We start from the raw sequence: 27,663 nt of genomic DNA on the forward strand, positions 1-27,663 counted from the left end.
TTATTAATTCAAAGAATTATTTATTTAATCAAATGCACTTAGTTTTACTCTATTTGTTTTAATCATTTGTATTATTTGTTTTAATATAACTGAGCAATTGTTAATATGTTCACGTCTTTAATTTATTTATAGTTATATTTGTTATTACCTGTTTTTTTTTTTTTTTTTTTTAATTCTAAACGTTTACACGGACCTCCAGTCCTCCCTTTCTTTTACTTGTGGCCCTCGTTCCGTGTTTCCTCTGTTTTGCGGTAGCTTGGGGTGGTGCTTGTCAACGTGAAGTTATGATTGGACAACTTGAATGAAACGTCACGGCAATGTTCACCAATCAAAATTAAATAATCTTTGCAGAAGCGCACAAGTATTCCGCCTACCTGCCAGGAAGCAGGAAATAGTCATGTTGTTTTGATAAGCGATTCTCACTTGATTTTAGTCGTTGTGTGTTATTTATTTTCTGTTACTTTCGTGGTCGAAGGAGTGTGTTGCAGTTATGGCATCGTTATTCAAGAAAAAGACCGTAGATGGTAAGTTTCTTGTTGCTACTCTGAGGGCTTGTTTGTTTGTTTGTTTGTTAAAACCGCCCAGCAACACTCTCATGTCAATCATTGACCGCTTTCGGTTATACTCTTAATTAGTTTCATACATTAAATTTAATTTGGACTCATCCTCTGTGCTATCTAAAACAGAAGCGACTTTTTATTCTGAAACTGTGTTTGGGGCAGCTGCCACCGAAAACATTTGGAGTTTAAGAGTCAAATATTGTCTATAATACAATTCTAATAGTTTATAAAATCACTGGGCCACTACTGTAACAATAAGTGGTCTAAAGTGACTTGCTATTTAAGTAGAACCCATACATTAATTTGTTGTCTGACTCAGATATTTCAGCACTTATAATTTACATGGTGATCGATAACTATATCTCCTCTCATATCCAGATGTTATTAAAGAACAGAACAAAGAACTGCGGGGAACGCAGAGACAGATTACAAGAGACCGGACAGCACTGGAAAAACAGGAAAAACAGCTGGTGAGTCTCCCCACCCATCAGTGTCTCGTGAATATGATGCCAAATGTTCCCCTTTCTCAGCACTGGTGTGTGAGATCACAAGTTTATGTCATTAATGTCAGTGGATTATGACTAATAGGTCACAATTTTGTTTGGAGTTGAGATGAGGCCTATTTATTTCTCAGAAGTTGTTGGCGGAAACTGATACTTTTCTTATAGCCGCCAACCTCCATAACATTCATGCACTCATACCCGTGTAAACCTAGCTATGATCAAACACTGTAAAGAATATCCTGTTAAATTTACATGTAAACCGGCAGCTGTGGTTGCCAGAAATAGTATATAAAATACTCTCACAGTGTTTCAGGTATTATGGAATGACATTGGTCACTTTGTCTGTATTTTATCACTTTGCAACCATATATTTCATTAAGTGATTTAATTTTAATTTATTCATCTAATTCAAACTACCAAAAACTGCTTTTTATATATAAATGATGAACTTCATATAAATACAGGTTTAAATCCACTGTGCGACACCAAAGTGTCCCTGAGCAAGACACTTAACCCCTAGTTGCTCCAGAAGCGTGCGACCTCTGACATATATAGCAATTGTAAGTTGCTTTGGATAAAAGCGTCACCTAAATGAATAAATGTAAATGTAAGGCAAGGCCCTATGATGACTGAAGTTCATTGTAAGTGGCCATGTCCTTAACGCATAGCCGATACTTGTATATAAACACTAAAACAATGCAATAAACACGAACTTAATAACAACTGAGAAGGTGCGCAAATCCACGTTCATTTCCAGCGTTTATTTGCGCATCTTCTCATTTAACAATGTCTCTGTGTTGTAACAGCTGCTCTATGTGAAATCATGCACCTGATGGAATTTACCGCTGATTAGAGAATCGGCTTTACATATATAGCTTTAAACGGGCCGGGCAGGGCTAATAGCCTGGGGCCTGTAGCACAGAGGCCAGAATAGCGCTGCATTTCCACCATCGGGCCAGAAGCTCTAAGGTGCCCTATACACGCCTCTCAGGAACAACGTCACGTAACCCCATCATTTCAGAAGTTATCAGAAAACTAATAAGAAATAAGTCTCGGAAACTAGCGCGATCACAAAACGAACACAATAAAAGCGGCCATTTATTTGCATGCTTTGTTATTTATTTATTTATTTATAAGTAAAAAGCATCAGTGTTTTACTATAATATGTGATACATTGATCATAATGAATAAATTTATCAGGATTTAAAATTTGTAACACAGAAATAAAGCATTATGAATCGTCTTTACTGACGAGATGCACATTAACGATCGGCCGATCGTGATCAGAGCAGCCCTATGTTAAACCATTTGCAGTTTTCTCTGTATAACATAACGCACATTAAAGGTGTTGTATGCAAGCTTTTGACTCTGCTAAACATAAAAATATGTTTGCAGATATTAAAGAAACATGCTAAGTTATCGTAACTTGTTGATTCTCCTTTGAAAATGTGTGTCCCAGAATGTCAGTCTCTGTTTGGTTTGTGAAACCTGCCCACTACCAGTTTCCCCAAATGTATTTCGACATACCGGGCGGGTTGCCAGTTGGGGGAAAACACAGCGTATTACATTTCATTCATCGTCAAGTGCACTCGTTCTTGTTGGTGTTGTCAATCTGGCAATCAAGTCTAAGGAGGAGGGGCCAGGTGAAAAAAAAAAACCTAGGGATGCACCGAACCGATATTCATATCAGTTATCGCCCCCGATAATGCATTTTTTTGTCAGAGGGTTACATTTTGTCATTAATCACTTATGCCCATGTTGTTCCAAACCTGTAAATCCTTTGTTCTCTCTTTGTAGCTCTTTGGAACACAATTTAAGATATTTTGGAAGAAAACAGTGAGGCTTGTGAGAATCCCATTAGCTGCCTTTCCACTGTCAGTTCATTGCGAGCCAGTGCTTTAAACGGGCCGGGCAGGGCTAATAGCCTCGGGCCTGTAGCACAGAGGCCAGAATAGCGCTGCATTTCCACCATCGGGCCAGAAGCTCTAAGGTGCCCTATACACGCCTCTCAGGAACAACGTCACGTAACCCCATCATTTCAGAAGTTATCAGAAAACTAATAAGAAATAAGTCTCGGAAACTAGCGCGATCACAAAACGAACACAATAAAAGCGGCCATTTATTTGCATGCTTTATTTATTTATTTATTTATTTATAAGTAAAAAGCATCAGTGTTTTACTATAATATGTGATACATTGATCATAATGAATAAATTTATCAGGATTTAAAATTTGTAACACAGAAATAAAGCATTATGAACACAGCCTGCTTATTCAGTCGAGTCGGTTTGTGTTTATTTGTAGTCACAATAGCCTACGTAGCCAACATCACATTTAGAAAGAATGATAATTTCGACGTCTTTATAAAAGCTCCCTATGCTTACTATGATAACGTTATGCCTAGCGAGTATTTTCTTTTGCATCGCTTATAAATATTTCTGACCTTGTATGGTGATTATAATCCACATCGGATCAAGTTATTTCAAACACTCGGTGCTGACTGAAAGTAAGTTTTGAGCTCAATTTATTTTAAATTAATTTGCTGCTGTTAGCTTTAGGAAATTATCTGCGGCACTGATGCTCTCCAGACGTGGAGATACTCTGCCTTTGTTCAGAACCACTTCTGTAGCCCCAGCTGGCCCGCTTTTGCCGCGTTTGCGTTGGGCCAAAAAACCCTGGCCATTGGCCCCGAGGAAGCCCTGACGAGGCACGATCAAGCCCCGGAGGTGACAGTGGAAACGCGACTGGCCCTGGCACACACAAGCACTCCCGCTTTTGGACGGACAGTGGAAACATGGCTATTGACTTCCAAGTAAATTTCACTGTCAGGGTCCAGAAAAGTATGAAAGACATCGTCAGAATAGTTCATCTGCCATCAGTGGTTCAACTTTCTCTGCTGCGTCTGTCAGTCATTCATTCAGCCTTTAAACCCTGGTCACATTCGGTTACGACAGTCAGCTCGGAAATATTTGATTTGTAAATAAATGTCTATGATTTCGCAAAAAGGACTTTCTCTTCTTGCCGGAGTTTTATGTCGTTTTGTTACTTGCTACCAGGTGTCTGTGAGAACAAAACATGGGTGTAGAAAAGAATATAAATGGTTTTTAACGCTCACAGTAACTGAAATTTAAAAACCGTTAAATGAAAGGTTTGATAACTGTTGCACAGATTTAAAACACTACGCATCACTTTCTCTTCCCTATGTGTTTTGCGCTTTTTAATGCAAAGTGCAGCGTGCTGTGACTCTGCGTTGCTTCAAGTGCATCATTCTGCACACCGGATGTGCATATTGTAAGCGCTTCATGCTCACTGTATTTGTTTTGTCCTATCGAATCTATCATATGTTGTTGCCTATTAAAAAAAAAAAAATGCTATACGTTTAAAAGAAATGTATTTACATGTATTAGTGTATAATTATATGTAATATCATTTATGAATGTTTTTCATGAATGGATTTTATAATACAAACAGCAATGTGTAGCACAGGGTTCTCAATTCCTTTAACACACCTGATTCAGATAATCAGCTCGTTAGAAGTGAGCTCCGTGCATGACATGCGTTCTGACTGACATGGTCCCTACACAGTGTTCATTGCTCCCTACTCCCTGAGCAGGGGAAATCTGTTGACGTTTACTTCACTTCGGAACATTCATTCATGGATTTGCACTGCGCAACGTCTTCACACACGGACAATACATCATATACCTCTGTAAATAAATACAATTTAAATTCATGTCTCGCACACTTCACTGCACTTTGAATGGAACATTTACATTCGCTTCGAACTGGAATTGTGACAGAACATTATGTGATGTCCTCTTTGCAGGGCACCAAAGTTTGAAGCGATAAGAGAAACATTTTACCATATTTAGTGCAACAATTTTAGTTATTTCCCCCTAAATATTGTTTATTCACTAAATGTTCTAACATTTAGTAACATTCTAACATTTTTGTGCACTGATTTTTCTAGAATAACTTTTGCTGCTGAATTATCACACTAACCTAATTTATTATATATTATTATATATGCACATTTTATTTTAATAAGTTCTGTGCTCACCTGCGAAGCATTTTACCTATTAAAAGTGAATGAAATCGCCTCATTCCAGTTCTTCTTCTACTACTGCTACTGCTAATACTCTCACCACTAGGCCTGATTCTGAATAACTGTGTGATGCATTTCTAATGCCAGTAGGTCCATCTCTTAACTGTTTCCTACTGTTTGCTTTCTTTATCACAGGAGATGGAAATCAAGAAAATGGCAAAGACAGGAAACCGAGAGGCCTGTAAAGTTTTAGCCAAGCAGCTTGTTCAAGTGAGGAAACAGAAAACACGTACATATGCCGTCAGCTCTAAGGTCACCTCCATGTCCACACAAACCAAGCTAATGAACTCCCAGATGAAGATGGCTGGTGCCATGGCCACAACCACCAAAGTAAGAGCCTTCTTTCTTTTCGACCTAATTTTTCTAAAGGTCTGTCCTAAGCCTCGTGAATTTTAGTTCAGTTTATTTTAGGCAATCCTGACAGTGATTCAAAACTAAACTCTAAAGTTAGGTTGAATAATAGTCCAACTGCTGTGATTTCACATCTAAGTAAATAGGGCTCTTTGTTTTGTAGTATTAGCATTTTAGGAGGATTAGCATTTTCGAGCCATGATTTCTCTCTGGAATTTCTATTGGGTATTTTTAGTTATGGTTTTGGATTTATGAGTAAAATGAGGTCTGTGGTAAACATTACCAGAAGCTACTTATTTTTTTCTTTGTAACATTCTCTTTAATGTAAAAGGGTCTTAAAGTAATCTTGACCTTATTTTACTCATAAATGCAAAACTATTTTTAAAAAACCGCATTATAGATTCCCATGGGAAGTCACGGCTCAAAATGCTAATTTGTTTCTAGCTGGTGCAGCAAATTGACGTTGTGCCCAACTTAACAGCTCTATTAATTATATACGTTACGAGCTGTGTGGTTTTGGTTTCATTAGTATTTGTACTGATTTGAGCACATATGTTGGTCTATAAATGCATATCTGGCACAGTGTACTTACTTACTAGAACTTCAATACACGACCATTATTCTTTGCATAAGCAGTCATTTTTAATGGATGTGAATCAAACAGTGACTCATTTGTTTGTGTCTCTGCCTCTTGCAAAACAACGAATAGACAATGCAAGCTGTCAACAAAAAGATGGATCCACAGAAGACAATGCAGACCCTGCAGAACTTCCAGAAAGAGACGGCAAAGATGGACATGACAGAAGAGATGAGTAAGATTTACTTATTGTTTCTTCGTGGGTGTTTTTGTTAGTGGGTTTTATAAAATAATGTCATAAGAGTTTTGAGACAGAGACAGCTTATATCTCAGAGTGACTCCTGTGATGAATAACCTTCTGTTTCCAAAAGAAGTGAGTGGAGAAACAAAAAAATAAAGATTACCTGCACAGTAATATCATTATTCCAAAATAATTTGTACACGCTACCATTTGAAAGTTTAGGGTCATTATTAATTAAATATATTAACCCTTTTATTGAGGAAGGATTAATTATAACATATAAAACAGTAAATGTTCTGAAGTTTGTTCTGAAATATTTTCAGGTCCACCTTTCTTACGTTGTGTTCTGCAGCTGTAGCCATCTTTAGCTAGATGTGTATACTGTTTTGTAATTTCCCATTGTTTTGGAACAAAACACAGCATCATTTGATCGTAATGGATGCTTTTAGACCGTGTTTCCTGTGTATTTGTCTGTTTCCAGTCAATGACACCTTGGATGAGATCTTTGAGGATTCTGGAGATGAGGAAGAATCTCAGGACATTGTGAATCAGGTGTTGGATGAAATTGGGATTGAGATCTCCGGAAAGGTGAGATATCATTGATTAAATTGTGTTGAGGCGCCTGATTCAATAAACAGACTTATAACTGTAGTGCATTAGTGTTGAAATCCATTTGTGTCCATTAAGTCTGCACAGTATATTGAATTTAAAAAAAGCAATATGCATTGCAATATGATTTCAGTGCATTATCCATAGACTTTAATGCAAAGAAAACATGCGTTTATGTATCATATGGACAACTTAAACAGCAGTAATGCCAGTGCAAAGCAGAGAAACTACAACTGAACTTGTTTTTGCATTCAAACAAGGCCAAAAAAAGTACTTTGGCTTTAAATGTGATGAGAATGCCCAATCAGAAGTGGTTACAAAACCGGTCAACCACATTGACTATTCAGAGAAATAGGCCAAACCTCTTCAATTGGTCTGAGCACGAAATCTTTACAAAAAAATAAAAAAAATTCCGCTAGCGTAGTTGGCTTTAACCCTCCTCCTAAATGGCACCAAAGCAGCAATCCAGTTACTTAAGTTTTAATTTTCTTATTAAGCTTACCCTTTGTTCAGAAGGACTGCTTTTTCAGATTGATGTGTAACTGTTCAAAGCTGCAATATGAGAGAAGATCATGTTGATTTAGAATTTGATTTACAGTAATCCTGGAAAATGCATTTTTTTAAAATGTCACTTCAGTACAAGATGTTTTCTTTAACTGGAAAGAACCAGAGAAATCAGTCTAAAAAAAAAAGAAAACATTTATGTATCGGCATCAGATTATCCAACAAGCTTTTTATCTATATCGTGCAGCAGTTCATGTAACGATGATACCCATATCCAGCAGTGTCAGATCAACGTACCACATCAACAGTGGATTTCATTACATAATATTAGCGTACAAGTGTTGTTCATGTAAATGTTCGTCAAGTTTTCCATGTGAACTTAACCTGGTGTGTATGTGCATGAATGTGTTCTTGCCTCTTAATTTGCATAAAACCTGCCCCTGTCTCCATATAAAGGTGTTCTGCACGACATCATCTGTACAGCTATTTATCACTCTTTGCAAATGTGTCCTTGTGTTCTGCACTCTCACCTGAGAGCACACACAGCTAAATCTTTATATAAAACACATTTTCTCATCCGCACAGCATGGACATTTTTTTTAGTTGTGAATGGGTTAAATATCGAAAGTTAACATTTCAGTCAGTATTGACTTGTACCAAGACAACATTAAATAAGTGTGAATTTATTGATTAATCTCAACTTCTGTATGAAAACATTTTCATTTGTTTTTTTAATTTTTTTGAAGATGAGATCCATAGTGAATTAATTTTGCCGTGAAGTGTCATGACTATCGAGTCTGGGATTGTGGAAGCACTATCCATCACGTTGTATTTTGATCCATAATGGATTTTTCGTTCCCCCTGCAGATGGTTCAAGCACCTTCAGCCGGCCGAAAGCAGCCAAGCGCCGCTACGTCCAAAGCAGATGGGATCTCAGATGAGGAGATTGAGAGACAGCTCAAAGCTCTAGGAGTGGACTAGTGATCATGCACACATGCCCCCAAACTCCTGATTATTGCCTGACAACAGGAGGCGACATTAGCACACAGTCCAGATTCACAAACACACATTAGAACACATTCATAACAAATACAAATGCATAGGCAGATGCTGATAAATCGACCGTCCAAAAGCTTACATTCACAGTCACGGACCTGCCTACTCTGGGATAACATGCCACAGATTGCAAATGCAAATTTTTTTTGTGTGTGTGTGCTATTTATGACAATGAGAGATGACTATCGAGGTTGATTAGGACCCTTTGAATCTTAGATTCAGAACGGCGAAAATAAAGAAAAAGTTTGAATACATGTGTAGTAAATGAATGCACACAATGCCTTCGAGACTAAGGCAGGTGTGTTCCCTTGAAATCTACAACTTCAGTCTCTTTGAATGATAACTCAGAAATTCACATTGGTGTAAACAAGTTTGACAGGAGAACTCTACCTCTGTAAACAGAAGAAGTAACAGGGCTGTGTCTTTATTCCTCTGGGTACTGTGCTGTTCTCCCGGGGCATGACTAAACACTTGTGAGTCACAGCTTTAGTTGCCTGTTCCTCACTCTGTTGATCGAGTTCGTCTTCTAGGTTCATATTGGATATTTCGAATGCACATATTTTATTCAGCTGCTTTTCAGGGGAGACGCCGAATCATAAGAAGCCTGTTCCGGTTGAACACATTATTCACCCTCCTGTGATGTCTGAAGATGGAGGAAATCCTTGATTTGTCATGTGCCTGGGGTCTCGGGGTGACCGTGTGTGTGGTTTCTCTTGAGGTTGTATAGGTACATTGATCAAGTCAGTTATTCTGGCTTCAGAGATGCTCAGAAGGTTCCTGTTCTCGTCAGTTTTTCAGGGTGTGACCAAAGTAAGGGTTGTTACATTGAGGGGCATGTGAAGGCGGCATACTGAGCTTGATCTTTGGAATTATCCGCAGAAATGGTATTTAGGCTTAGACCTTGGATATGCACTGCATCATATTGTAAGGATGTGAATAATATAGGCATGGATGATCATTTATTATTTAATCCACAGTAAGACTTTTTGGAATATGGGAGATTCTTTTTTTTTTTTATTTGTTTACTGACATGTATTGTTCAAATATAAGGGGATTTTATACCCCATTAACCATAAATAAAATGTATAATGATATCTAAATTGTTTGCGTTTTTTTTTTTTTTTTTTTCTGTAAGTGGTAAGTTATGTTTAAATATCCACTTACCACTAGAGGGCAGAGCCAAAATATGAGAAAATTGAGATTTATTTTTTTTATTTTTTATTCAGCAATCATGCATCAAATTGATCAAAATAACATAAAAAAATTATAATATTACAAAAATATATATTTCTATTTCAAATACGTGCTGTTTGTTTGAATTTTTTTTCTGAAGAAAAAAATGTGCGCGTGTGTGTGTGTGTGTGTGTGTATCAAGGTATTTATTTATTTTTTGAACAGAAAATTGGCACTCTAGGATGAATGATGAATTCTCATTTGACCCTGTTTGACAATGGTAGCTGAAAATGCAGCTTTGTCATAAGGCATAAATTACTTTTTAAAATGTATTGCAATAAAAAACATTTTATTTTAAGTTTTTTATTATTATTAAATGCAGACTCGATAAGTGAAACTTCCTTTAACATTAAATAATTGTACAGATCCACATCTGTACCACATTTAAGGCAGTGTTTTAGTCAACAGAAGTTTTATCTAAAATGTGTGAAATGTTAATATTGTTTGTGATAATAATAACCAACTGTTATATAAAACCTTTACTGACATTTAAATGCAGGTAGAAACTTGCACATATTCACTGGCATATGTAAAAAAAACAAAAAAACAAAAACAAACAACTTTTCAGTTTCAGTTTTCAGTTTCTCTGACCTTAATACTGTATTTTAGAAAGTACATTGGTTGGGAGACTTGAGTCTGAGATGATAAACCTTTTGGGTTATGGTCGTTCGGAAGCATTTATCTCAATTTAACAGCTTATTGACTTCAATCCCAAAAAACTGCCACTAGTGTAGGAGTCTTTTGAGGGTTACTGAAAAATGTGTCACCCTCACATTTTCACTCGATTTCACAGAGAGACTGGAGATGCACACAATCCTTCCAGCTTCCTTGAGCGTCTGGAGCCGCAATGACAAGTGAACGTGACTCAAAGGCAAACGCTGGCCACCCACTCGCAAATACTTGAAAATCTCATTCAGGTCATGCCAGACTAGCCACGAAGAAGGATCCAACTTAACGTCCAATGGTATTTTTAAGGCAATTTTTAAATTAATGTTTGCATTCTATATTTTATGTATTATTTTTTTTTTTTATTGCAGTATGATTAGAGTAACAGAGACGTCGACATAAGACAGGTATAGTTTCTGGTCATGGCTATGATCCTGCAGGCATTAGTTTGGCAGACGCAATTGATATTGACTTTTCTTCAGAAGCTGACATTTTTATTTCTATCTATATCATTCACTCAGACCCCAGAGGCGGTTGGTACTTCATCCCAAATAACCAATCAAATGCTAGAAGGAAATGATGGGGGGGGTGTTTCTGTGTCAATATGAAGAGATGAAAGTCTATCATATGTCATGAATATGGACATATCTCAGACTGCAGAGAAACCGCTCCTCTACCCTCGGTTATATAATATAAGTTTTTATCTAATTTCAAAGTGTAATGTAATAGATTTTTTTAATTCATTTTTTTATTTTTTTATTTGATGGATTCAAATAATTTGACCCTTTTTGTATGCTTTTTGGCATTTTATAATCTTAAAACAGCTTCTTCAGACATATCATTATAGATACATTCATCTTTTACCCAAAATTAAATATCTATATATTTATCTAAATAGATAATATAATTAATATATTTGAAAAATACTAAAAGCTGCAAAATGTGTTGAATTTTCTAGTTTTTATTATATGAAGATGACTATATATTGATAGATGATATGAATTAAAGAATAATTAACAGTTCAGAAAGAGTGTGAATTTTTGGCAGGAATAAAAACAAGGCAGTGCTGGATCGAAGTACAGTGTAGGTTTATCAATTTTGTAATTTACAACTTTTATTACTTATTAATGTTAATCAAATATATTTTTCATTGTTCGCTCATGTTAGTTCACAGTGCATTAACTAATATTAATAGATAGGCTACAACATTTATTTTTAAAAATATATTACTAAATGTTGGAATTAATAATGATCAATAATTCCTTTGTCTCCGATCTCCTCCGCTTCACAAGGAGGACGCAGCACAGTGATATGGAGTGACACAGAGGAGACCGTTGACAAAGGAATTATTGAATAAAGTTTGTTTTCTTCTCTTACAAAAAGAGTGGTCGCTTCATATAACCCAGATAGCACATCTGATGGCAGATGGAGTATTATGACGACAACTTTTCATACCTTTTCTGGACCTTCACAGTGTAACTTACTTGGCAGTCTATGGGACCGTCTCAAGCCTCAAGGTTTTCATCAGAATATCTTAAATTGTGTTCCGAAGACGAACAAAGTGATTAATGACTACATTTTCATTTTAGGGTGGAGTATCCCTTTAATGTTACAGAAGTTTTGCTCATTATTAGTTCATGTTATTTAAGTAATGTCTGCAAATTAAACCTTATTGTAAAACGTTACCATTTGAAAAATCTTAGACCTTTAAATTTGCGGTATGCTTTTACATTAAGCGACATCAATAATAGCATAAAATATTTTAACAACAGAACAACATGCAAATATTTAATTTAAATTGTCTTATGGAAGATATTTAGATTGCAGCATCTGAAAATGTTTGCCAAAAGACAGGAGATTATGGGGTCACGTGGATCAGACATCTTCAGTGTTAAACAGTTCATTATAATAGGCCATGTCATCACAAACATTCAATGAGGACTGTGAGGGGGTGTTCCTGTGGGGTGCTCCCGTGTGATGCCTCTAAGTGAAGCAGAGAAAAGCCTAGAGGGGAAAAAATAATAATTAATGTTGAACAAAAACACTCCTAATAATTCACTTACTGCACACACCTCTCTACTCTATTCATGGGATGGGAAAATTGTTAAATTGCATTGCTGCACAACAGCAATATTTTGTTTTTGTTTGTTTCTTTGAATGTATTATTTAAATTAGTTAAACTAAACACACACATTTTTTTCTTCTTCCTCGAAACAGTTTGTGCTTATTTCAATAATTTGTGTTCGCCAACAGCCATTTCCCTTTTGAAACAAGACAACAAATCAGTAACTGGTACATTACTCCTGTTGACTGAGCAAGAACCTTTTATACTCTAAAACAATGAACAACTATTTAATCTTCAAATACGAGCAACGTATACTTCTAATACCTTTTTGTCAACAACTTGAGCATTAAATCCTTGTTTGATCTAAAATAATAAAAACGTCAGCAGACAGCACAGCTAATGCTTTGTGTCTGGGCTTTATTTTATAGCATTGTCAGAACTGACTGTCCATAGAGGCATTTATCAAACTCATTCCTTTATTATCATTCTGGGCAAATACCCTAAGAAATTAGCAATATTTAGAGCAATAGTTCACCAAAAATGAGAATATGCTGAAAATGTCCTCACCCTCAGCCCTTCCAAGATGTAGATGAATGTGTTTCTTCATAACGGATTTGGAGAAATATAGCATTACATCACATTCTCTGCAGTGAGTGGGTGGATTTATTGTATTTTTTTTTTTTTTTTTTTTTTTACCAAAACTTTGCTATTGGCAATCTATGATATTGCTTCCTCCAGTGAAAAAAAAGTAGTTTCGTCTGAATCAGGAGAGAAATGAGAAAAGATCAAGCACCATTTACTGTATAAGCGAAAATGGTCCAAAACTGTCCTAAAAAAAAAATTATGGACTCATATTTAAAACATTGGGATGTTTTTATCACCTGTTTGGATTCTCATTCTGATGGCACCCATTCACTGCAGAGGATCATGGGCAAGCTAAATTTCTCCAAACTCATCTTGGATCACCTGAAAGGGAATAAAGCACAATCTCCAAGTCTATGTTGTTTTCTGGACTAAAGTAAAATGGACTAAATAATTAAATAATGAAATATGTTTATCATGCTGCTTCCACATTCCCTCACAAAAATGCCTAAAATACCCATATATCATTATATCTTCGTGAGGTATGGACCGTTCCATTTTATTTTCATAGATTATGGGTTCCTTAAAATGGTATCCAATCAGCAAGTCAAGTCATGTTGTTATGAAACACATTATAGTCATAATAATAGCAATATACAGCAATGATAAAAGCAGCAGGATATTTTCACTCGAGTTCAAGGGCATCTATGTTCTTCTGCCTGCACGTAGTAAATAGGGGTAGCAGATGCTGGGTTCTCATTGCATTTAAATCCATTTAACACTCCCATGGTCAGTGTTCCCTCTAATTTGTGTTCTTGTTGAGCAAAACCTGGTTTTATTGGGCAGATCCTTTAGACACCTGAGCAGAAACCCCATGTACCAGAAACTCTATATTTTCAGTTCCATTTGGTGTTGCATGATAATGTGATGGATTTCTGTGCTATCCAACCACGCTGCCTTATGGTTAAGCTACATGGCTTGGTTATTTGTCATTTTGTCTCAGTTCTGACAAGATGATAAATGTTGTATGTAGTGCTCTTCCGGGCCTGTGACGTAAATAACACAGGTTTGGTTCAAGAAAAAGCACTTAAGTCCAGATTGCACCAGGTTTGTAGAACTATTTGTACCAATTTGTGTTTCAGTTTGCTTAACCTCGTCTCAGCCTCAGACGGCCTGCTCATGGACCGCTCACGGACCATCTGATACATATTACACACAAGACTGCTGATAAGAGGCCAAGTCAGGCTTAAGGGAGCCTGTGATGACGGTTTTGTACAGGGCCCAAGAATTGCCATCCTGATTACATAAAAACATGGCAAGCAATGGCTTTTATGTAATTTCAATGAGTCAGAATATTAGAATATAAAACAACATAGTAAATTATTGTAATGTTTTTTTTGTTTGTTTGTTTTTTTTCCCTGTGATGGCAAAGCTGAATTTTTAGCAACCATGTTTTTTTTTTTTCAGGATTATTTGATAAAGAGGAAGTTCTAAAGTATAGCTTTTATTGGAAATAGGCATATTTTGTAAAATAAAAAATTTCTTTATGGTCACCTGTGATAATCTGAATGCATCAAAATAAGAACACAAGAGGTTTTATTACACAGTACCAGACGGCTGTAGTAACTGAATTTGACAAAGTTTGTTGGGTTCGTGGCATCAAAAGTAAGTCACAAATAAAAATAATATATTTAAGTATAAATGTGCCATGATAAACAAAAATTCAAAGATTTGACCCCCCCCCCCCCCCCCCATTTCTTTTGGTGTTGTCTGCAACCTGTCGTGAAGACTGCTATGATAGATATGATTGGAATCAGCCCCTAATATTCTGGTATCATCAGTTTTGGTTTTGGGCCTTAAACATGTTAAAGAGTAAAGTGGTTGGGGGCACATTTCTGTCAGAATGAGTAGTTGTAAGCAAATCAATTTCATGACAGACTATGTGAGATTAAACTTAAAAGGAAGTGTTTGTTTAATCATATCATTCTAAACCTATGGCTTTATTTCTTCTGTGGAACGAAACTGATTTTGTCTGTACCATAAATTGCATTTGATATTTGGTCATGTAAGAACGGTTTGACTTAGTTGACGTTTGAGGTTTGTGTTGCCATATTTGATGTAGTCTTTGTATGTGTGCACTGATCAGTGTTTTGATTTTATTTGAATTTATAATTTGACCTGTTCATCTTGTCATATCAGAGTATACAAGTAGTATAGATTCATTTCACGATACCCTTTATGTCCTTCTTGAACCTTTGACAAACCCAGTGACTTTATTCATAAAATATTGTTCAAAATCGTCTGGTGTTGTACAGAAGAAATAAACTCAGAGGTTTGGATTGACAGGCTGAGTAAATAATGACAGAATTTTCATTTCTGACTGAACATTTAGACAAAGTGGTAGAAAGATGCCAAAGAGATTCCCGTGAGAATCGAAAGTGTCGTGGATTGCATTTGATTTTTTTTTCTAACTCTGTGAAGAGGCCTGCCGCCTCTCATGACTAATACCTGTCTTTGTGTGAAGATCAGGTCTTAAGTGAAATCTTCCAACTCCTACACACAGAGAAAAACATGAAGGATTAGGCAGATATGAATTTTTTTATTTTTTTTTTGTGGTTAAAAGGCACATATCCCTCAGTTGTGTGGTAACAACACAGACATTCTGTCCACTTACTTTTAGGTTTATAGTGTGTAGAAAAGTATTTACCTGCGCCTTAGCACAGAGACATTATAATTTTTTACATTTTTTAAACAAGGGCTTTGAACATTGAAATGTATAGCTTCCATTATATTTTAGGAAGTATGTCATGCTGTCAAATTTGGGAAAACTTTCTCCTTTTTTGAAAAGAGCTGCGTGAAAATGTCTGCTTTGTGAACAGAAATGGAATGTGGATGAACCAATAATGACAGCAATTCCTTTAAGAACCTTAAACTTTCAAAAGGTATCCTTTCTAGCGAACAAAAATAATGTTTCCATGTGGGAATCCGTGCATTTAACCTGAGGCAAAGCTGAACCTACAAAATTTGCTGACTTAAACCGTTAAACCTCCACAGGTTAAATGAAATGACTTGACATCCGCTGTAAACAAGGTCTATAGAAACTGCTGTTCCACTAGAGGAATTTTGGCTTCGGCTTTTATAGGTGCTTAGATGAATGTTTTTTTTTTTTTTTTTTTCTCAAAGATAAGCTATAATGACGAATCTCAGCTCCAGGGAAAGGCTGACAGAATCAGAGGAAAATGATGAGAGCATCATCACAAAGGCTTCCCATTTCTCCTCCCTCAGTAGCCCACCAGTACGTGCTGGTTTATATCCTTCAGTCACTCATTTTTGTGTCTCGTTCTCTATTTCTCCTGTCTTTCAAGAAGGCCCTCGCCTTGTTACAGAGAATCATCCTTTTTCAGATCCCAATCGCTGTCCCTGCCTTATTAGAAATCCAATTCCCTGCCTCTCTGACCTCTCATTTCCTCTTTCAACATTTGCAAACACATCCCAACCAATCACGGTTTCATTTGCCTCTATTAGGACACAATCTTCATAATCTTCCATCTACACTCTGGGTAAATATGCATATATATTACAAATGCATTGCCTCCATGTGCTTTACAGGTTTTATTTTTATTTGCACCCCTGGCTGTCATAAGGCACAAACCCTGTCATTTATTGGGTTTGCTGATATTTGGTGGGATCTGTTCTGCTTGTTGAGGGCTGACTATCTGAGCTTCACTGCGGTTACATAACCACTAGATTGTAGGTTTCCTGGCTGAAAAATGAATCATAGCCAACTGAACCACCCTGGAGGACCTTGGATAACATCCTCCAATCCTCCACAGGACCTAATGATCACTAAAACACAGATATCTCTTCTTATCATGTTATGTTCAAATACACTGTAAATGTGTTTAGGGCACTAACAACAATTTCCCTTAGCTGACAAAACTTCAAAAGTTTTAAAAAGACGAATAAAAAGTAGTAGAAAAATGAAACTTAAAAAAATATGAGGTGTTCGCTAAACTAGAGTGTAGTTGCTGAGTAACTCTTCGCTCGATCATAAAGCAGTGTCTCCCTCTCATTAAGCACCTGTCAGGCGCTCCGCCGCGCGCAGCTCCCACGCAGTAGACGAATCGCACGCGCTCTAGTCAGGAGGACCGAAGCACAGCAGTCGCGCGCAGCTCCGAGCACCGACGTTCCCGGACGCGCATTCCCATCAGTTGTAGGGAATTCTTTATCCATGGAAATCGTGCTGAAGCGAAGACTTCCTCTTTGGAATCACTAAGCGTAAGTACTTAAGACAAATGACCAAATACGGTTTCGACCACCAGTTTGTTGAAGTGTGTTTGTGTCTTGTGAAGGTTAATGGAAATATAGGCTACTGTTTTGTGTTTATGAGTGTTTCTGTGTTTGATACAGACAGAGGAAAATGTGTAGATATTTAAATTATTATTATTATTATTATTATTATTGCATTTATTGATAATTATTATTAATATTGATGCAGACATCTATCTATCTATCTATCTATCTATCTATCTATCTATCTATCTATCTATCTATCTATCTGTCTATCTATCTGTCTGTCTGTCTGTCTGTCTGTCTGTCTGTCTGTCTGTCTGTTTGTCTGTCTGCCTGTCTGCCTGTCTATATTCAGTAGATCTTTCTAAATACCTTCTGGTCCAATTTTAACTATTGTTGGTATATAATCAATATATAATTGTTAGCAATTTTTATGCTCACATATGTATCCATTAAGATATGTTATTTCATTATTTAATATAGATCTATTTATAAATATTGTATAATTGATTATTTTAAATAATTATTTATATTGCTTACAGTAAGTGCAGACAGATGTTACCCTCATCTTACTAACTTGAATATTGGGATGCCATATGGGTTGCCCTAGAATATATAAATAGTTTTGTTGTTGTCGTTGTTTTTTGGCAAAATTAAACTTGCTCTCATTGCGTATACTTTTATCAAATATTTAATCAAATAAATAATATGTTAACATTTTTATAAATAAATACAACTACATAAAATTAAATTACATGATATGTATTAAAATCGGTACAGTAAGAGGAAGTATTTTTGTGGGACCCCACAAATCTGACATTTTATCAGCTGGAAAAAAAAACAACATTTAGAAGAGTATTTAGCACACCAGGAACACCACAAATTACTCCTCCAGAAAACAATAAAGATGTAGTATAGAGACAGAATGATTCATCATCATATCTTTGAAAATATAAACAATGCTGCTAATGCTGTAATAATAATAATAATAATATATATATATATATATATATATTATAACATTAAAAAAGTCATGCATTCAGCCCCAGGGCTGTGTGTGTATATATATATATATATATATATATATATATATATATATATATATATATATATATATATATATATATATATATATAAATAAAATAAAACAGCCTGGGGCTAAATGCATGATTTTTTTTTATGTTTTAATTTTATTTCTAATAAAAATACCTATCTGTAGTATATAAGAATAAAAATTATGATTGTTAATTTGTCTCAGACATTTGTTTGTAGGTTTTGAAGATGTATGTATGCCGTATGAAGCCTGATGTATGCTGTGCATATTGATAGACTATGCGCCATCCTTATCTTTGCCTGTCCTGACCCTTCAGCCTATCCAGGTGCCCTACGTTCTCTCATATTTTATTCAGGACCAGTCAGGTACATTTTGTTCCTTATACTTCAACCATGTGCATACAGGGCCATTTGTAAAAGATATTGATTGAAATTTGCCTGACTGTTAAGTAAAATAGTTTTAAAAGATGTGATGATAATCATTATAATAGAATGATACTTTAATTGACACTGATTTTCAAAATAAAGAGCTTCTAAAGATGTTGATAATTCTAATTCTAATTCTAAGATTCTGATAGCTGGTTGACTGCCTGTTCAAAATAAAAAAGTTCCAAAAGTTGATGATGATGGTGATGATACTAATCTTATTGAAAATGTATAATATAAGATAATATAAATATAAAGAATTATCCCTTCATTAAAAAGAGGTGCATTTATGGTAGTTTTCTTTATATGACTAGGCATGACAGTTTATATAGCTGGTGGTGGAGTGATACTGCAGGTACATACAAAATGTCAAACAGATATTCACGGGGCTGATAAAATGAGGCATGATGGTAGGTATCATTCTGACCACGTATCCTAGATTTTTGATATCTGACTAGTAGAACACTCCTCTCTCTTGCTTCCTGAAGATATCAATCACCAGCAGACACTGTATTGGCACAACATGACTGACATTTAGTTCTCATTAATTCACTGAATGCACACCCAATGGAGATTCAGTTAGTGGATGAAGAACAGAGTTTAGATAGTGTGACCGTGTGCATGTAGTGAATTATTAAATGAAATGAAATGAAATATCCCGTGAGCCAGGCAAACAGTGAAATTAAAATCAAATGAAATTCCTTCGAAGATGCAAAATAATTGCTCCAAACTCTTATGGGGAGCTTTTGGTGTGCAAATAAATGAGTTTGAATAAGGGGGGGGACTTGTTTATATTTATTTATTTCATTTGTCATGAGCTGATATCTTCTAATATTCCAGTAAGTATGTGGAGATGTATAATGAAACATTTAATTGCTTTGGGGTGTCTGTTTTACTATTTGTCTCCATCGTAATGAATATGTTACAAATAGTTGGCCTGGGCCGTTTTTATGTGCTTTGAACCCAGGATATGTAAATATGCTTGGACATTTAGGCTAAAAAGCTATGTAACACAAACATCTGAATACCTAATGAATGGGCTTTGATTTTCCCCCCACCAAAATCCACTGACCATGAGCTGATGTAACCATCAGCAAATCTTATTTAGCACCTCACACACTCCAGCTAATTGGACGTCATTGAGAACCGGCAGCTACGCAAATTTAGGTAATTACATCTGCTTTGTTCCTGAAGGTGAAGGACAAGACTGTGTTTGATGCGCTTCCAGCTCATTTCAGAAGAGTTTGTCATCATTGATTGAGGCCATGTGGTCAGACAGCCTGAAATGATGATATTGTGATCATTCCCATAAAGATTTGTGTCCAGAGGCATTCCATCTGTTGACTTACATCTGAATCAAGATCATATGACACCTGCAGGTGACCCAGGTGGCCCTATGTGTACAAACATTCATACCATGGCTTCAATTAGCAGGTTTTACAGAGAGTCCCAATGGTTTGAACATTGGTCTGTTTCTTACAAACATGCAGTGTTTCATGTCATGACATTAATTGATGGACTGGAGTCTTATAGATTACTTGTGGATTATTGTTATGTTTTTATCAGCTGTTTGGACTCTCATTCTGATGGCACCCATTAAATGGATCCATTGGTTAACAAGTATGCAGTAATGCACTTTTTTTTTTTCCAAAATGAAAGTTTACAGCTAAATTTCATTTTTGGGTGAAATATTCCTTTAAGAGCATCACCAGTCCAACACCCAGAAGGATTTTTGGCACAGCCAGTGCTGAAAGTTTGAGAAGGACAGATCTTCAGTTATGCATCTGGCAATGTGTTCTGATATCTCTCCATGACAGTCTGTTGTTGTTTTTTTCTCTGAAGTAGAGATTGCAAAAAAAATCACACAACCTCTTGAGACGTGTTGCATAAGATTTATGTAGTCTACTCCAAGGCACAGTTCTATATTTTGGTTAAAAATGAGTAAGTCCTGAGTGAAATTCCTACTTCCAGATGGTTACATCAGACAATGGGATGAATCAAACTTAATATGTAAACCTTTCTTAGTGGGGAATTGGAATTCGGTATAGATATTTTAAATGGATGCTATTTAATTTTTTAATGGTGGGTACAGTTTTATTGCGAATAATTCATTGCTGCCTTCTATTCAACATTTTTTTCCCCCAGTAATCTTTAATCTAAATTTCTTCCTCTAAAACGACTTTGTTTTTCCATTCATGTCAATAGGGAGAGCCAAACATGCTAGTTTACACTCCCCTTTATTACCAGCTGCATGACATTAAACTAATGCAGCACATGACTGTGAGAAGCTGGGGGTTCCTTAAAGCCATTCATTTGAATTCAATTAAATATTGTGCTTTGTTATGCTCATTTAATGAAAGACTGAAAAATACTGGGAAATAAATTTTACAAAGTGTCTATTACACTAACTGCAAATAGTCCATCTTGATGGCGAAAGCAATTTACATGAACTCTGGCCACCAGTTTCTGCTTGAGCCAGACAAAACTAACAAAGAAACCAGTGGAGAGTAAGGAGTTAGTTGTTGACGTGACCGATTCGAGTTTGAATTTGGACTTTTCTGATCACATTCTTCTTCTCTTTTTCCTCCATCACATGCTTATCATGTATTTAATGTGGTATTCTAAGCATTAATTGGGCAGTCTGGCAGATCGACATAAAAATAGTAATATATTAACATGAAGGATTTTTCCGTATTCATCATTTTTATTATTATTATATATTATTATTTGTATTTCTTTTACAGGTTGTATTTTTTCACTTCATTGTGTTTAAGGGTTCAAGAAAATGTCCATAAAATGAATAATTTCCTCACAGAAATCACCTTTACTGAACCGTAGGTTCAATCTGATTAGGGTTAGATTTAGGAATAGAGACAAGTAAGTTCCCAGTAAGGCAGCATCCATTTATAATTCTTTATAAATATTCTCTGAATATATTGAATACTGTTTCATTATTTACCGTAAATAAAGTGTAATCTAGCACTATTTGCGATAATGCAAATGGAATCTTACTACTATTTATATATAGTACTACTTAGTACACTTATTGTAAATAAAATAATGCAGGTAGCCTCAGTACAAACAACCTCTGTCTAAATCATAGCATATCATCCAGCCCCAATAGTCAGGTAGTCAGGCATTATCTGAGTGCATTTATTATACTTTAAAAAGGGATAAGAAGTGGTGAGGTGCCAGCAAGAAATCAAATGTGACCCTATTTACTCTTTTAATACACAGTGCATGTGTTATTGTGCATGATCCATTTGCTTCGGCATCTTTTATCAGAATGTAATAACTTGCTCTGAAATGACTTTCCTTTTCAGCTGTTTTCATTAATCCCGTTTACTTTACAGCACCTCCTCTCCGACCACCTGCTTCACAACCATTTCTCATGATCCAATCCAATCAAAAACTGATCAAATAAAGTCTCGCCCTACATCCTTTAAATTTCCTGTTTCACTGCATTGAATGCTAAAAACCTTCATTCAGAGCATCCACACTTGAAAATACATTGAAAACAATACACCATATTCCATATCTTCTCTATACATCCACCACTAACACACAAAATATTTGTTTGTTTTTGATTTCCTAATTTACACTAGGACCATGTGTCAAGGCTGATGAATCCGTAGCAGCAGCAAAAACAGTGACAAATCTGCAGCACCATATTAGTGCTCAGTGAATTAACAAAGTAGGTCATTTGGGAGGGAACTGTGAGACATTTCAACGCTTTTATATTCACTGAAACTTTTCGCAATTACCTTTGGTCTTTTGAGATTCTCTGAGGAATGCAATAGCCATCTAACAGGTAACCCAGGCAGGGATTTGAACGTCTTCAAGGCATATCACATATGCAAATATTTTAATAGAGTGTAAATCAGCAAATTATGTGTGTGTGATACACAGGCCCTATTGCCTGCACACCAAGAGTGGATCGTGTGATCTGTTTTCTTTAGCAGAATATTGCTTTTATCTTCTATATTTGTTGAGACATAATCATTTTCTGAAACAAAAAGGTCTGGTGTCTTGTTTTACATACTCAATTCAAAGTTCATGTTTTGTATTACTGTGAGTGAAAGTCTTCAAATGCATGAATGTAAAGAAAGTTGGATAAACTTGAGTGTTTATTTATTTTTTATTTTTTTGTACATATGCTAATCTGATATTCAGATTAACCTGCACTTTGTTCAAAAACCTTGTGAGCTGCCTCTGTTGGCAGCACTTTAAAGCATTTTAAGTGCATGAATGTTGTTCCAAAAGGTAGGCAGCATAATTATACCACCTCCTAAGATAACTTATTTTGGCCTGATTCCAAGGCAGCTTCAGCTGCAATCCCAAAATGCATTATCGCGCTTTGCTGGGGTGTGTTTGCCAAAAGCATTGTTAGCTTAATATGGTCGCAATTAGTGCCATTGTTAGCAGCATAGTTAACCTGATTTGTGTTTCCTGAAACCATAGATCCAGCGAACATTCACAAATAGCACTGCAAAGTTATGTGGCTTTAACTACAGCTCTTGATCTGTGGTTAAATTGCAGCTTTGATGACATGTACAGTTTGGACCCAAAAAATAGGTGTGAACCCTGTTAACCCTCGGGTTCGGAACTAAGGGTAAAAGCAAACTTATCAATGCGTTAGCTTAGCAACATGCTAATACCAGAGTCTGTTGGAAAGATTTTGAATCAAGGCTTCTGTGTGTTGTGTAAGGAGCATACCTGTATGATATTGCTGGTGCCTATGAAGAGCATTTTGTACTTTATTCTTTACCGACAGCAAAACAGCTCACTACGTTTTGGAACAGAGCCAGTGTTTAGAGCCAATGCATATATAAAACTGTATTCATAGTGCCAATACAGGTTTGAATCTTGAAAATATTAGGGCAGAGTGCTAAAAGTGTTTAAACAACCTGATTAGAACAACAGTAAGAAGTGTGAAGTGCGGTTGGCAGGAGAAAATAGCTAGCTGGGATGGTCTTAACATGATCACACTGACTAGCATGGCTTGGCATTGACAGAGACAGGGTTGGCCATCTATTCCCAGCTTTATGAGCAGTCAGCGTGCTCACTGGTGTGCTTCCACTGCACTGTGAAAAATGAATCACCAAACTTGTGTGGCACGTAGAATGACAGGACGGCGCCAGCCTCTCTCAGTGTTATCAGCATCTTACTGCCAGGCCAGATTACAGCTTCACCAGGAGTGACGCAAATAGTAAACATTTTAAGATGCTTTCATCTGGCTTGACATGCATAAGCATAAATCCTATTCCCACAAACATAAAACTAAATAGTGATAAGTACCTTTTAAGTAATGTGCCCAGCATATTTTTAAACGTGCCGTGCAATGCTCATATACAATCCTTGAGCTCATATGAGGTGATAAATTTGGGCAAGGGTGCAAGCAAATTTGCCACCTTGAGAACTGCATAGCAAACTAAATGAGACAGACTGTTGCGCTAAATGGTGCCACAACTGGGGTACAGTCTTAATGAATTAAATACTTTTCACACAATGAATGTTGAAATTACATATATATATATATATATATATATATATATATATATATATATATATACATATATATATACAGTACAGACCAAAAGTTTGGACACACCTTCTTTAGAGTTTTCTTTATTTTCATGACTGTAAAAAAATTGTAGAGTCACACTGAAGGCATCAAGGGCTATTTGACCAAGAAGGAGAGTGATGGGGTGCTGCGCCAGACCTGGCCTCCACAGTCACCGGACCTGAACCCAATCGAGATGGTTTAGGGGTGAGCTGGACCGCAGACAGAAGGCAAAAGGGCCAACAAGTGCTAAACATCTCTCGGGGAACTCCTTCAAGACTGTTGGAAGACCATTTCAGGTGACTACCTCTTGAAGCTCATCAAGAGAATGCCAAGAGTGTGCAAAGCAGTAATCAAAGCAAAGGTTACTTTGAAGAACCTAGAATATGACATATTTTCAGTTGTTTCACACTTTTTTGTTATTTATATAATTCAACATGTGTTAATTCATAGTTTTGATGCCTTCAGTGTGAATCTACAATTTTCATAGTCATGAAAATAAAGAAAACTCTTTGAATGAGAAGGTGTGTCCAAACTTTTGGTCTGTACTGTATATATATATATATATATATATATATATATATATATATATATATATATATATATATATATATATATATATATGAAGAGTTCAGAATAAATATATTTCATTCTTGGTTTCGATTATAGTTTTTAAACATGTCTTGAAATAATGAATGATGAAGGCATGACTCCAGTTTTACTATGATCTTCTTATAAATAAAATCTGTTTTGAAATCTGTCTGCTAGACAAATACACATGGGAAATGCATTTAAAAAAATACCCACTGAAATAATGAGGTTATATAACAATTTCTCTGGAGTTGTGCCATGGTTTGACTGCTTTACTTGTGTTGACTTGAGGCTTGTGTTGGTAGTAAATATGCTTTTAATTTCACACTTCATAATATCAGTCTAGATCACAAAGTCGGTGTGTGTGTGTATTTTAACAGAATTGAGTTCTGCTCTTGGTCATACTGTTTCTTTATTCATTTCTTACAGGTCACAAGCGCACTTTCACCATGGATCCCATCAATTGTTCATCTGTGGATCTCTCTGATGTTCTGGCCAGCAGGATGAGTCCCAGTAAGATCCTCCTCTCCCTGACTCTCTCTATTCTGGCTGTGGCAACCACTGCCATCAACTCTTTGGTCATCACTGCTATTTTGATCACCCGCAAACTCCACCAACCTGCCAACTACCTCATCTGCTCTCTAGCTGTGACAGACCTCCTAGTAGCTGTTCTAGTGATGCCTGTCAGCATTGTGTACATTGCAGAAGAGACGTGGGTACTCGGTCCGATCGTGTGTCACCTGTGGTTGGGTGTGGATGTTACGTGCTGCACCTGCTCAATTTTACACTTAGCCGCCATTGCTCTTGATCGATACCGCGCCATTACCGACGCTGTGGCCTATTCCCAGAAACGCACGTATAAAAGAGCAATCATAACCATTTTTGCCCTGTGGACACTGTCTGTGCTGGTGTCCCTACCACCTTTAGTGTGGAGGAAATTCCCTGTGGAACACAAAGATAGGGAAAAGGAAGTCATGGACTGCTTGATCGAGCACGACCACGTGGCCTTCACAGTCTACTCCACTTTCGGAGCATTCTATATTCCACTGGCTCTCATTTTGATTCTTTACTACAAGATCTACAAGGCTGCGGAGATGCTGCGTAACCGTCGGGGGAGCAGCCGATTAGTGAAACAGACCGTGAGCAACGTCATAATTCCTGGAATGAGCTCTGATAAAGACATCGCCCTCAGTCCCGACACACTCTGCCCAGGCGAGAAGTCATTTTCCGACCCATCAACAGATGGGGAAAGGGTGCGTATTACTTCTTCATCAGGTGACCTCATCAAGATCCGCAGGAACCCAGGGGCCCGGGAGAGACAGGCGGCTTTTACTTTAGGACTGATCCTGGGAGCCTTCGTGATTTGTTGGTTACCGTTCTTCCTGAAGGAGGTGATTGTGAATATATGCCCAACCTGCAGCACTTCCGCTGTGCTCGCAGATTTCCTCACCTGGCTTGGGTACCTCAATTCCCTTATCAATCCGCTAATATACACCATCTTTAACGAGGACTTTAAGAAAGCATTTAAAAGACTTCTGCCCCTCTGCTGCAGCAATATCCTGTGAAACTGACATGGGAGGGAAAGAAAAATATGTGGTTCAGGTGACAAAACTTTGAGTTGAAAGCTGCAAATAACAATGACTATCCTACTGTTAATCAGTGCAAGAATTACACATCTTTCAAAGACATTTTATCTGTATATTGTTTTAAATGTACAATTCTAAATGTATAATATTAAAATCCTCATAAATTTGTAAATTAGGATTTCTGGAACACAAGTAAAGCAGATATAACCTTATATATATATAACAATTCTGCTGGAATTGAAAGGTTCTATCTTGCAAAATATTAACTGAAGCAATCATTTTCAAGAAATACAAACAGTTTATTTATAATTTGTTTTAAAAATACATTTAGTGTTGCAACAGTGTCGACTTGCATGAAAAGGTATAAAATAAAATGCTTTGTATGAGATTTATTTAATATTTAATAAAAAAAAAAAAAAAATGTTCACAGTTCAAGTTAAGCATAAAGGCAGTGCACATGCATCATTTCAGTATCAACAGACAGAATACATTTAAATGGTAAAAGTAGGCTACCTAAAATCCTTTCACCCTGAGATTCTGGACAACCCATGGGTAATGTGGCCCAGCAATTGTTCCCGACTCGTTAGATTTTGGTTCATTCGCACTACCAGTGATTTCCCAGAATATGTGCATGTGTTCACACACAACCTGTAATGGTCCCGTAATGACATGTGACATCAGGATGTGATGTGTAATGTACAAGTTGAAATTGCTAAGCATGTTAACTTTCACTTAAGCTGGAAACGATCTCAGCTTCAGCACGGATAGTGAGGAACTAACTGATCTCTGCTTCATTCAAGTTTGCACATACTTTTTCATCACAAACACTGATCTGACTTCAGAACACCTGGTAAAAGTGTTGCACAATAATATGCATCATCACTACAACACACCCTTTACACCATTGGTTCTGGTTTTTATTCACACTTTTATTTTCCAGGACCAACATGCAGTTTGAAAGGGGCTCATGACAAATAAAACAAATGAATCGGATCCATTATCACAAAAAACAAACAAAAAAAAAAAAAAGTACTCATCTGTCTGCTTATCCCTCGTGTGCGGCAGGCGAAGTCAACATCAGCACCAGTTGGTGTGCGTT

General features: G+C 36.4%; 2 protein-coding genes across 2 annotated transcripts; both read left to right on the top strand.

Annotated features, from left to right (window-relative positions):
- The first annotated feature begins 356 nt into the window (after positions 1–356).
- LOC128015959 (charged multivesicular body protein 2b) lies at positions 357–9,600 on the top strand. Its single transcript, XM_052600237.1, has 6 exons — positions 357–524; positions 939–1,030; positions 5,304–5,498; positions 6,229–6,331; positions 6,819–6,925; positions 8,318–9,600. The coding sequence occupies exons 1-6, from the start codon at positions 491–493 to the stop codon at positions 8,429–8,431; spliced, it is 645 nt and encodes a 214-aa protein (XP_052456197.1). The 5' UTR covers positions 357–490; the 3' UTR covers positions 8,432–9,600.
- A 7,531-nt stretch (positions 9,601–17,131) lies between these two features.
- LOC128015968 (5-hydroxytryptamine receptor 1F-like) lies at positions 17,132–27,088 on the top strand. Its single transcript, XM_052600248.1, has 2 exons — positions 17,132–17,330; positions 25,408–27,088. The coding sequence occupies exon 2, from the start codon at positions 25,428–25,430 to the stop codon at positions 26,541–26,543; it is 1,116 nt and encodes a 371-aa protein (XP_052456208.1). The 5' UTR covers positions 17,132–17,330; positions 25,408–25,427; the 3' UTR covers positions 26,544–27,088.
- The last annotated feature ends 575 nt before the right edge of the window (positions 27,089–27,663 follow it).

This window comes from Carassius gibelio, chromosome A1, assembly GCF_023724105.1.
Source record: "Carassius gibelio isolate Cgi1373 ecotype wild population from Czech Republic chromosome A1, carGib1.2-hapl.c, whole genome shotgun sequence".
Taxonomy (NCBI): Eukaryota; Metazoa; Chordata; class Actinopteri; order Cypriniformes; family Cyprinidae; genus Carassius; species Carassius gibelio.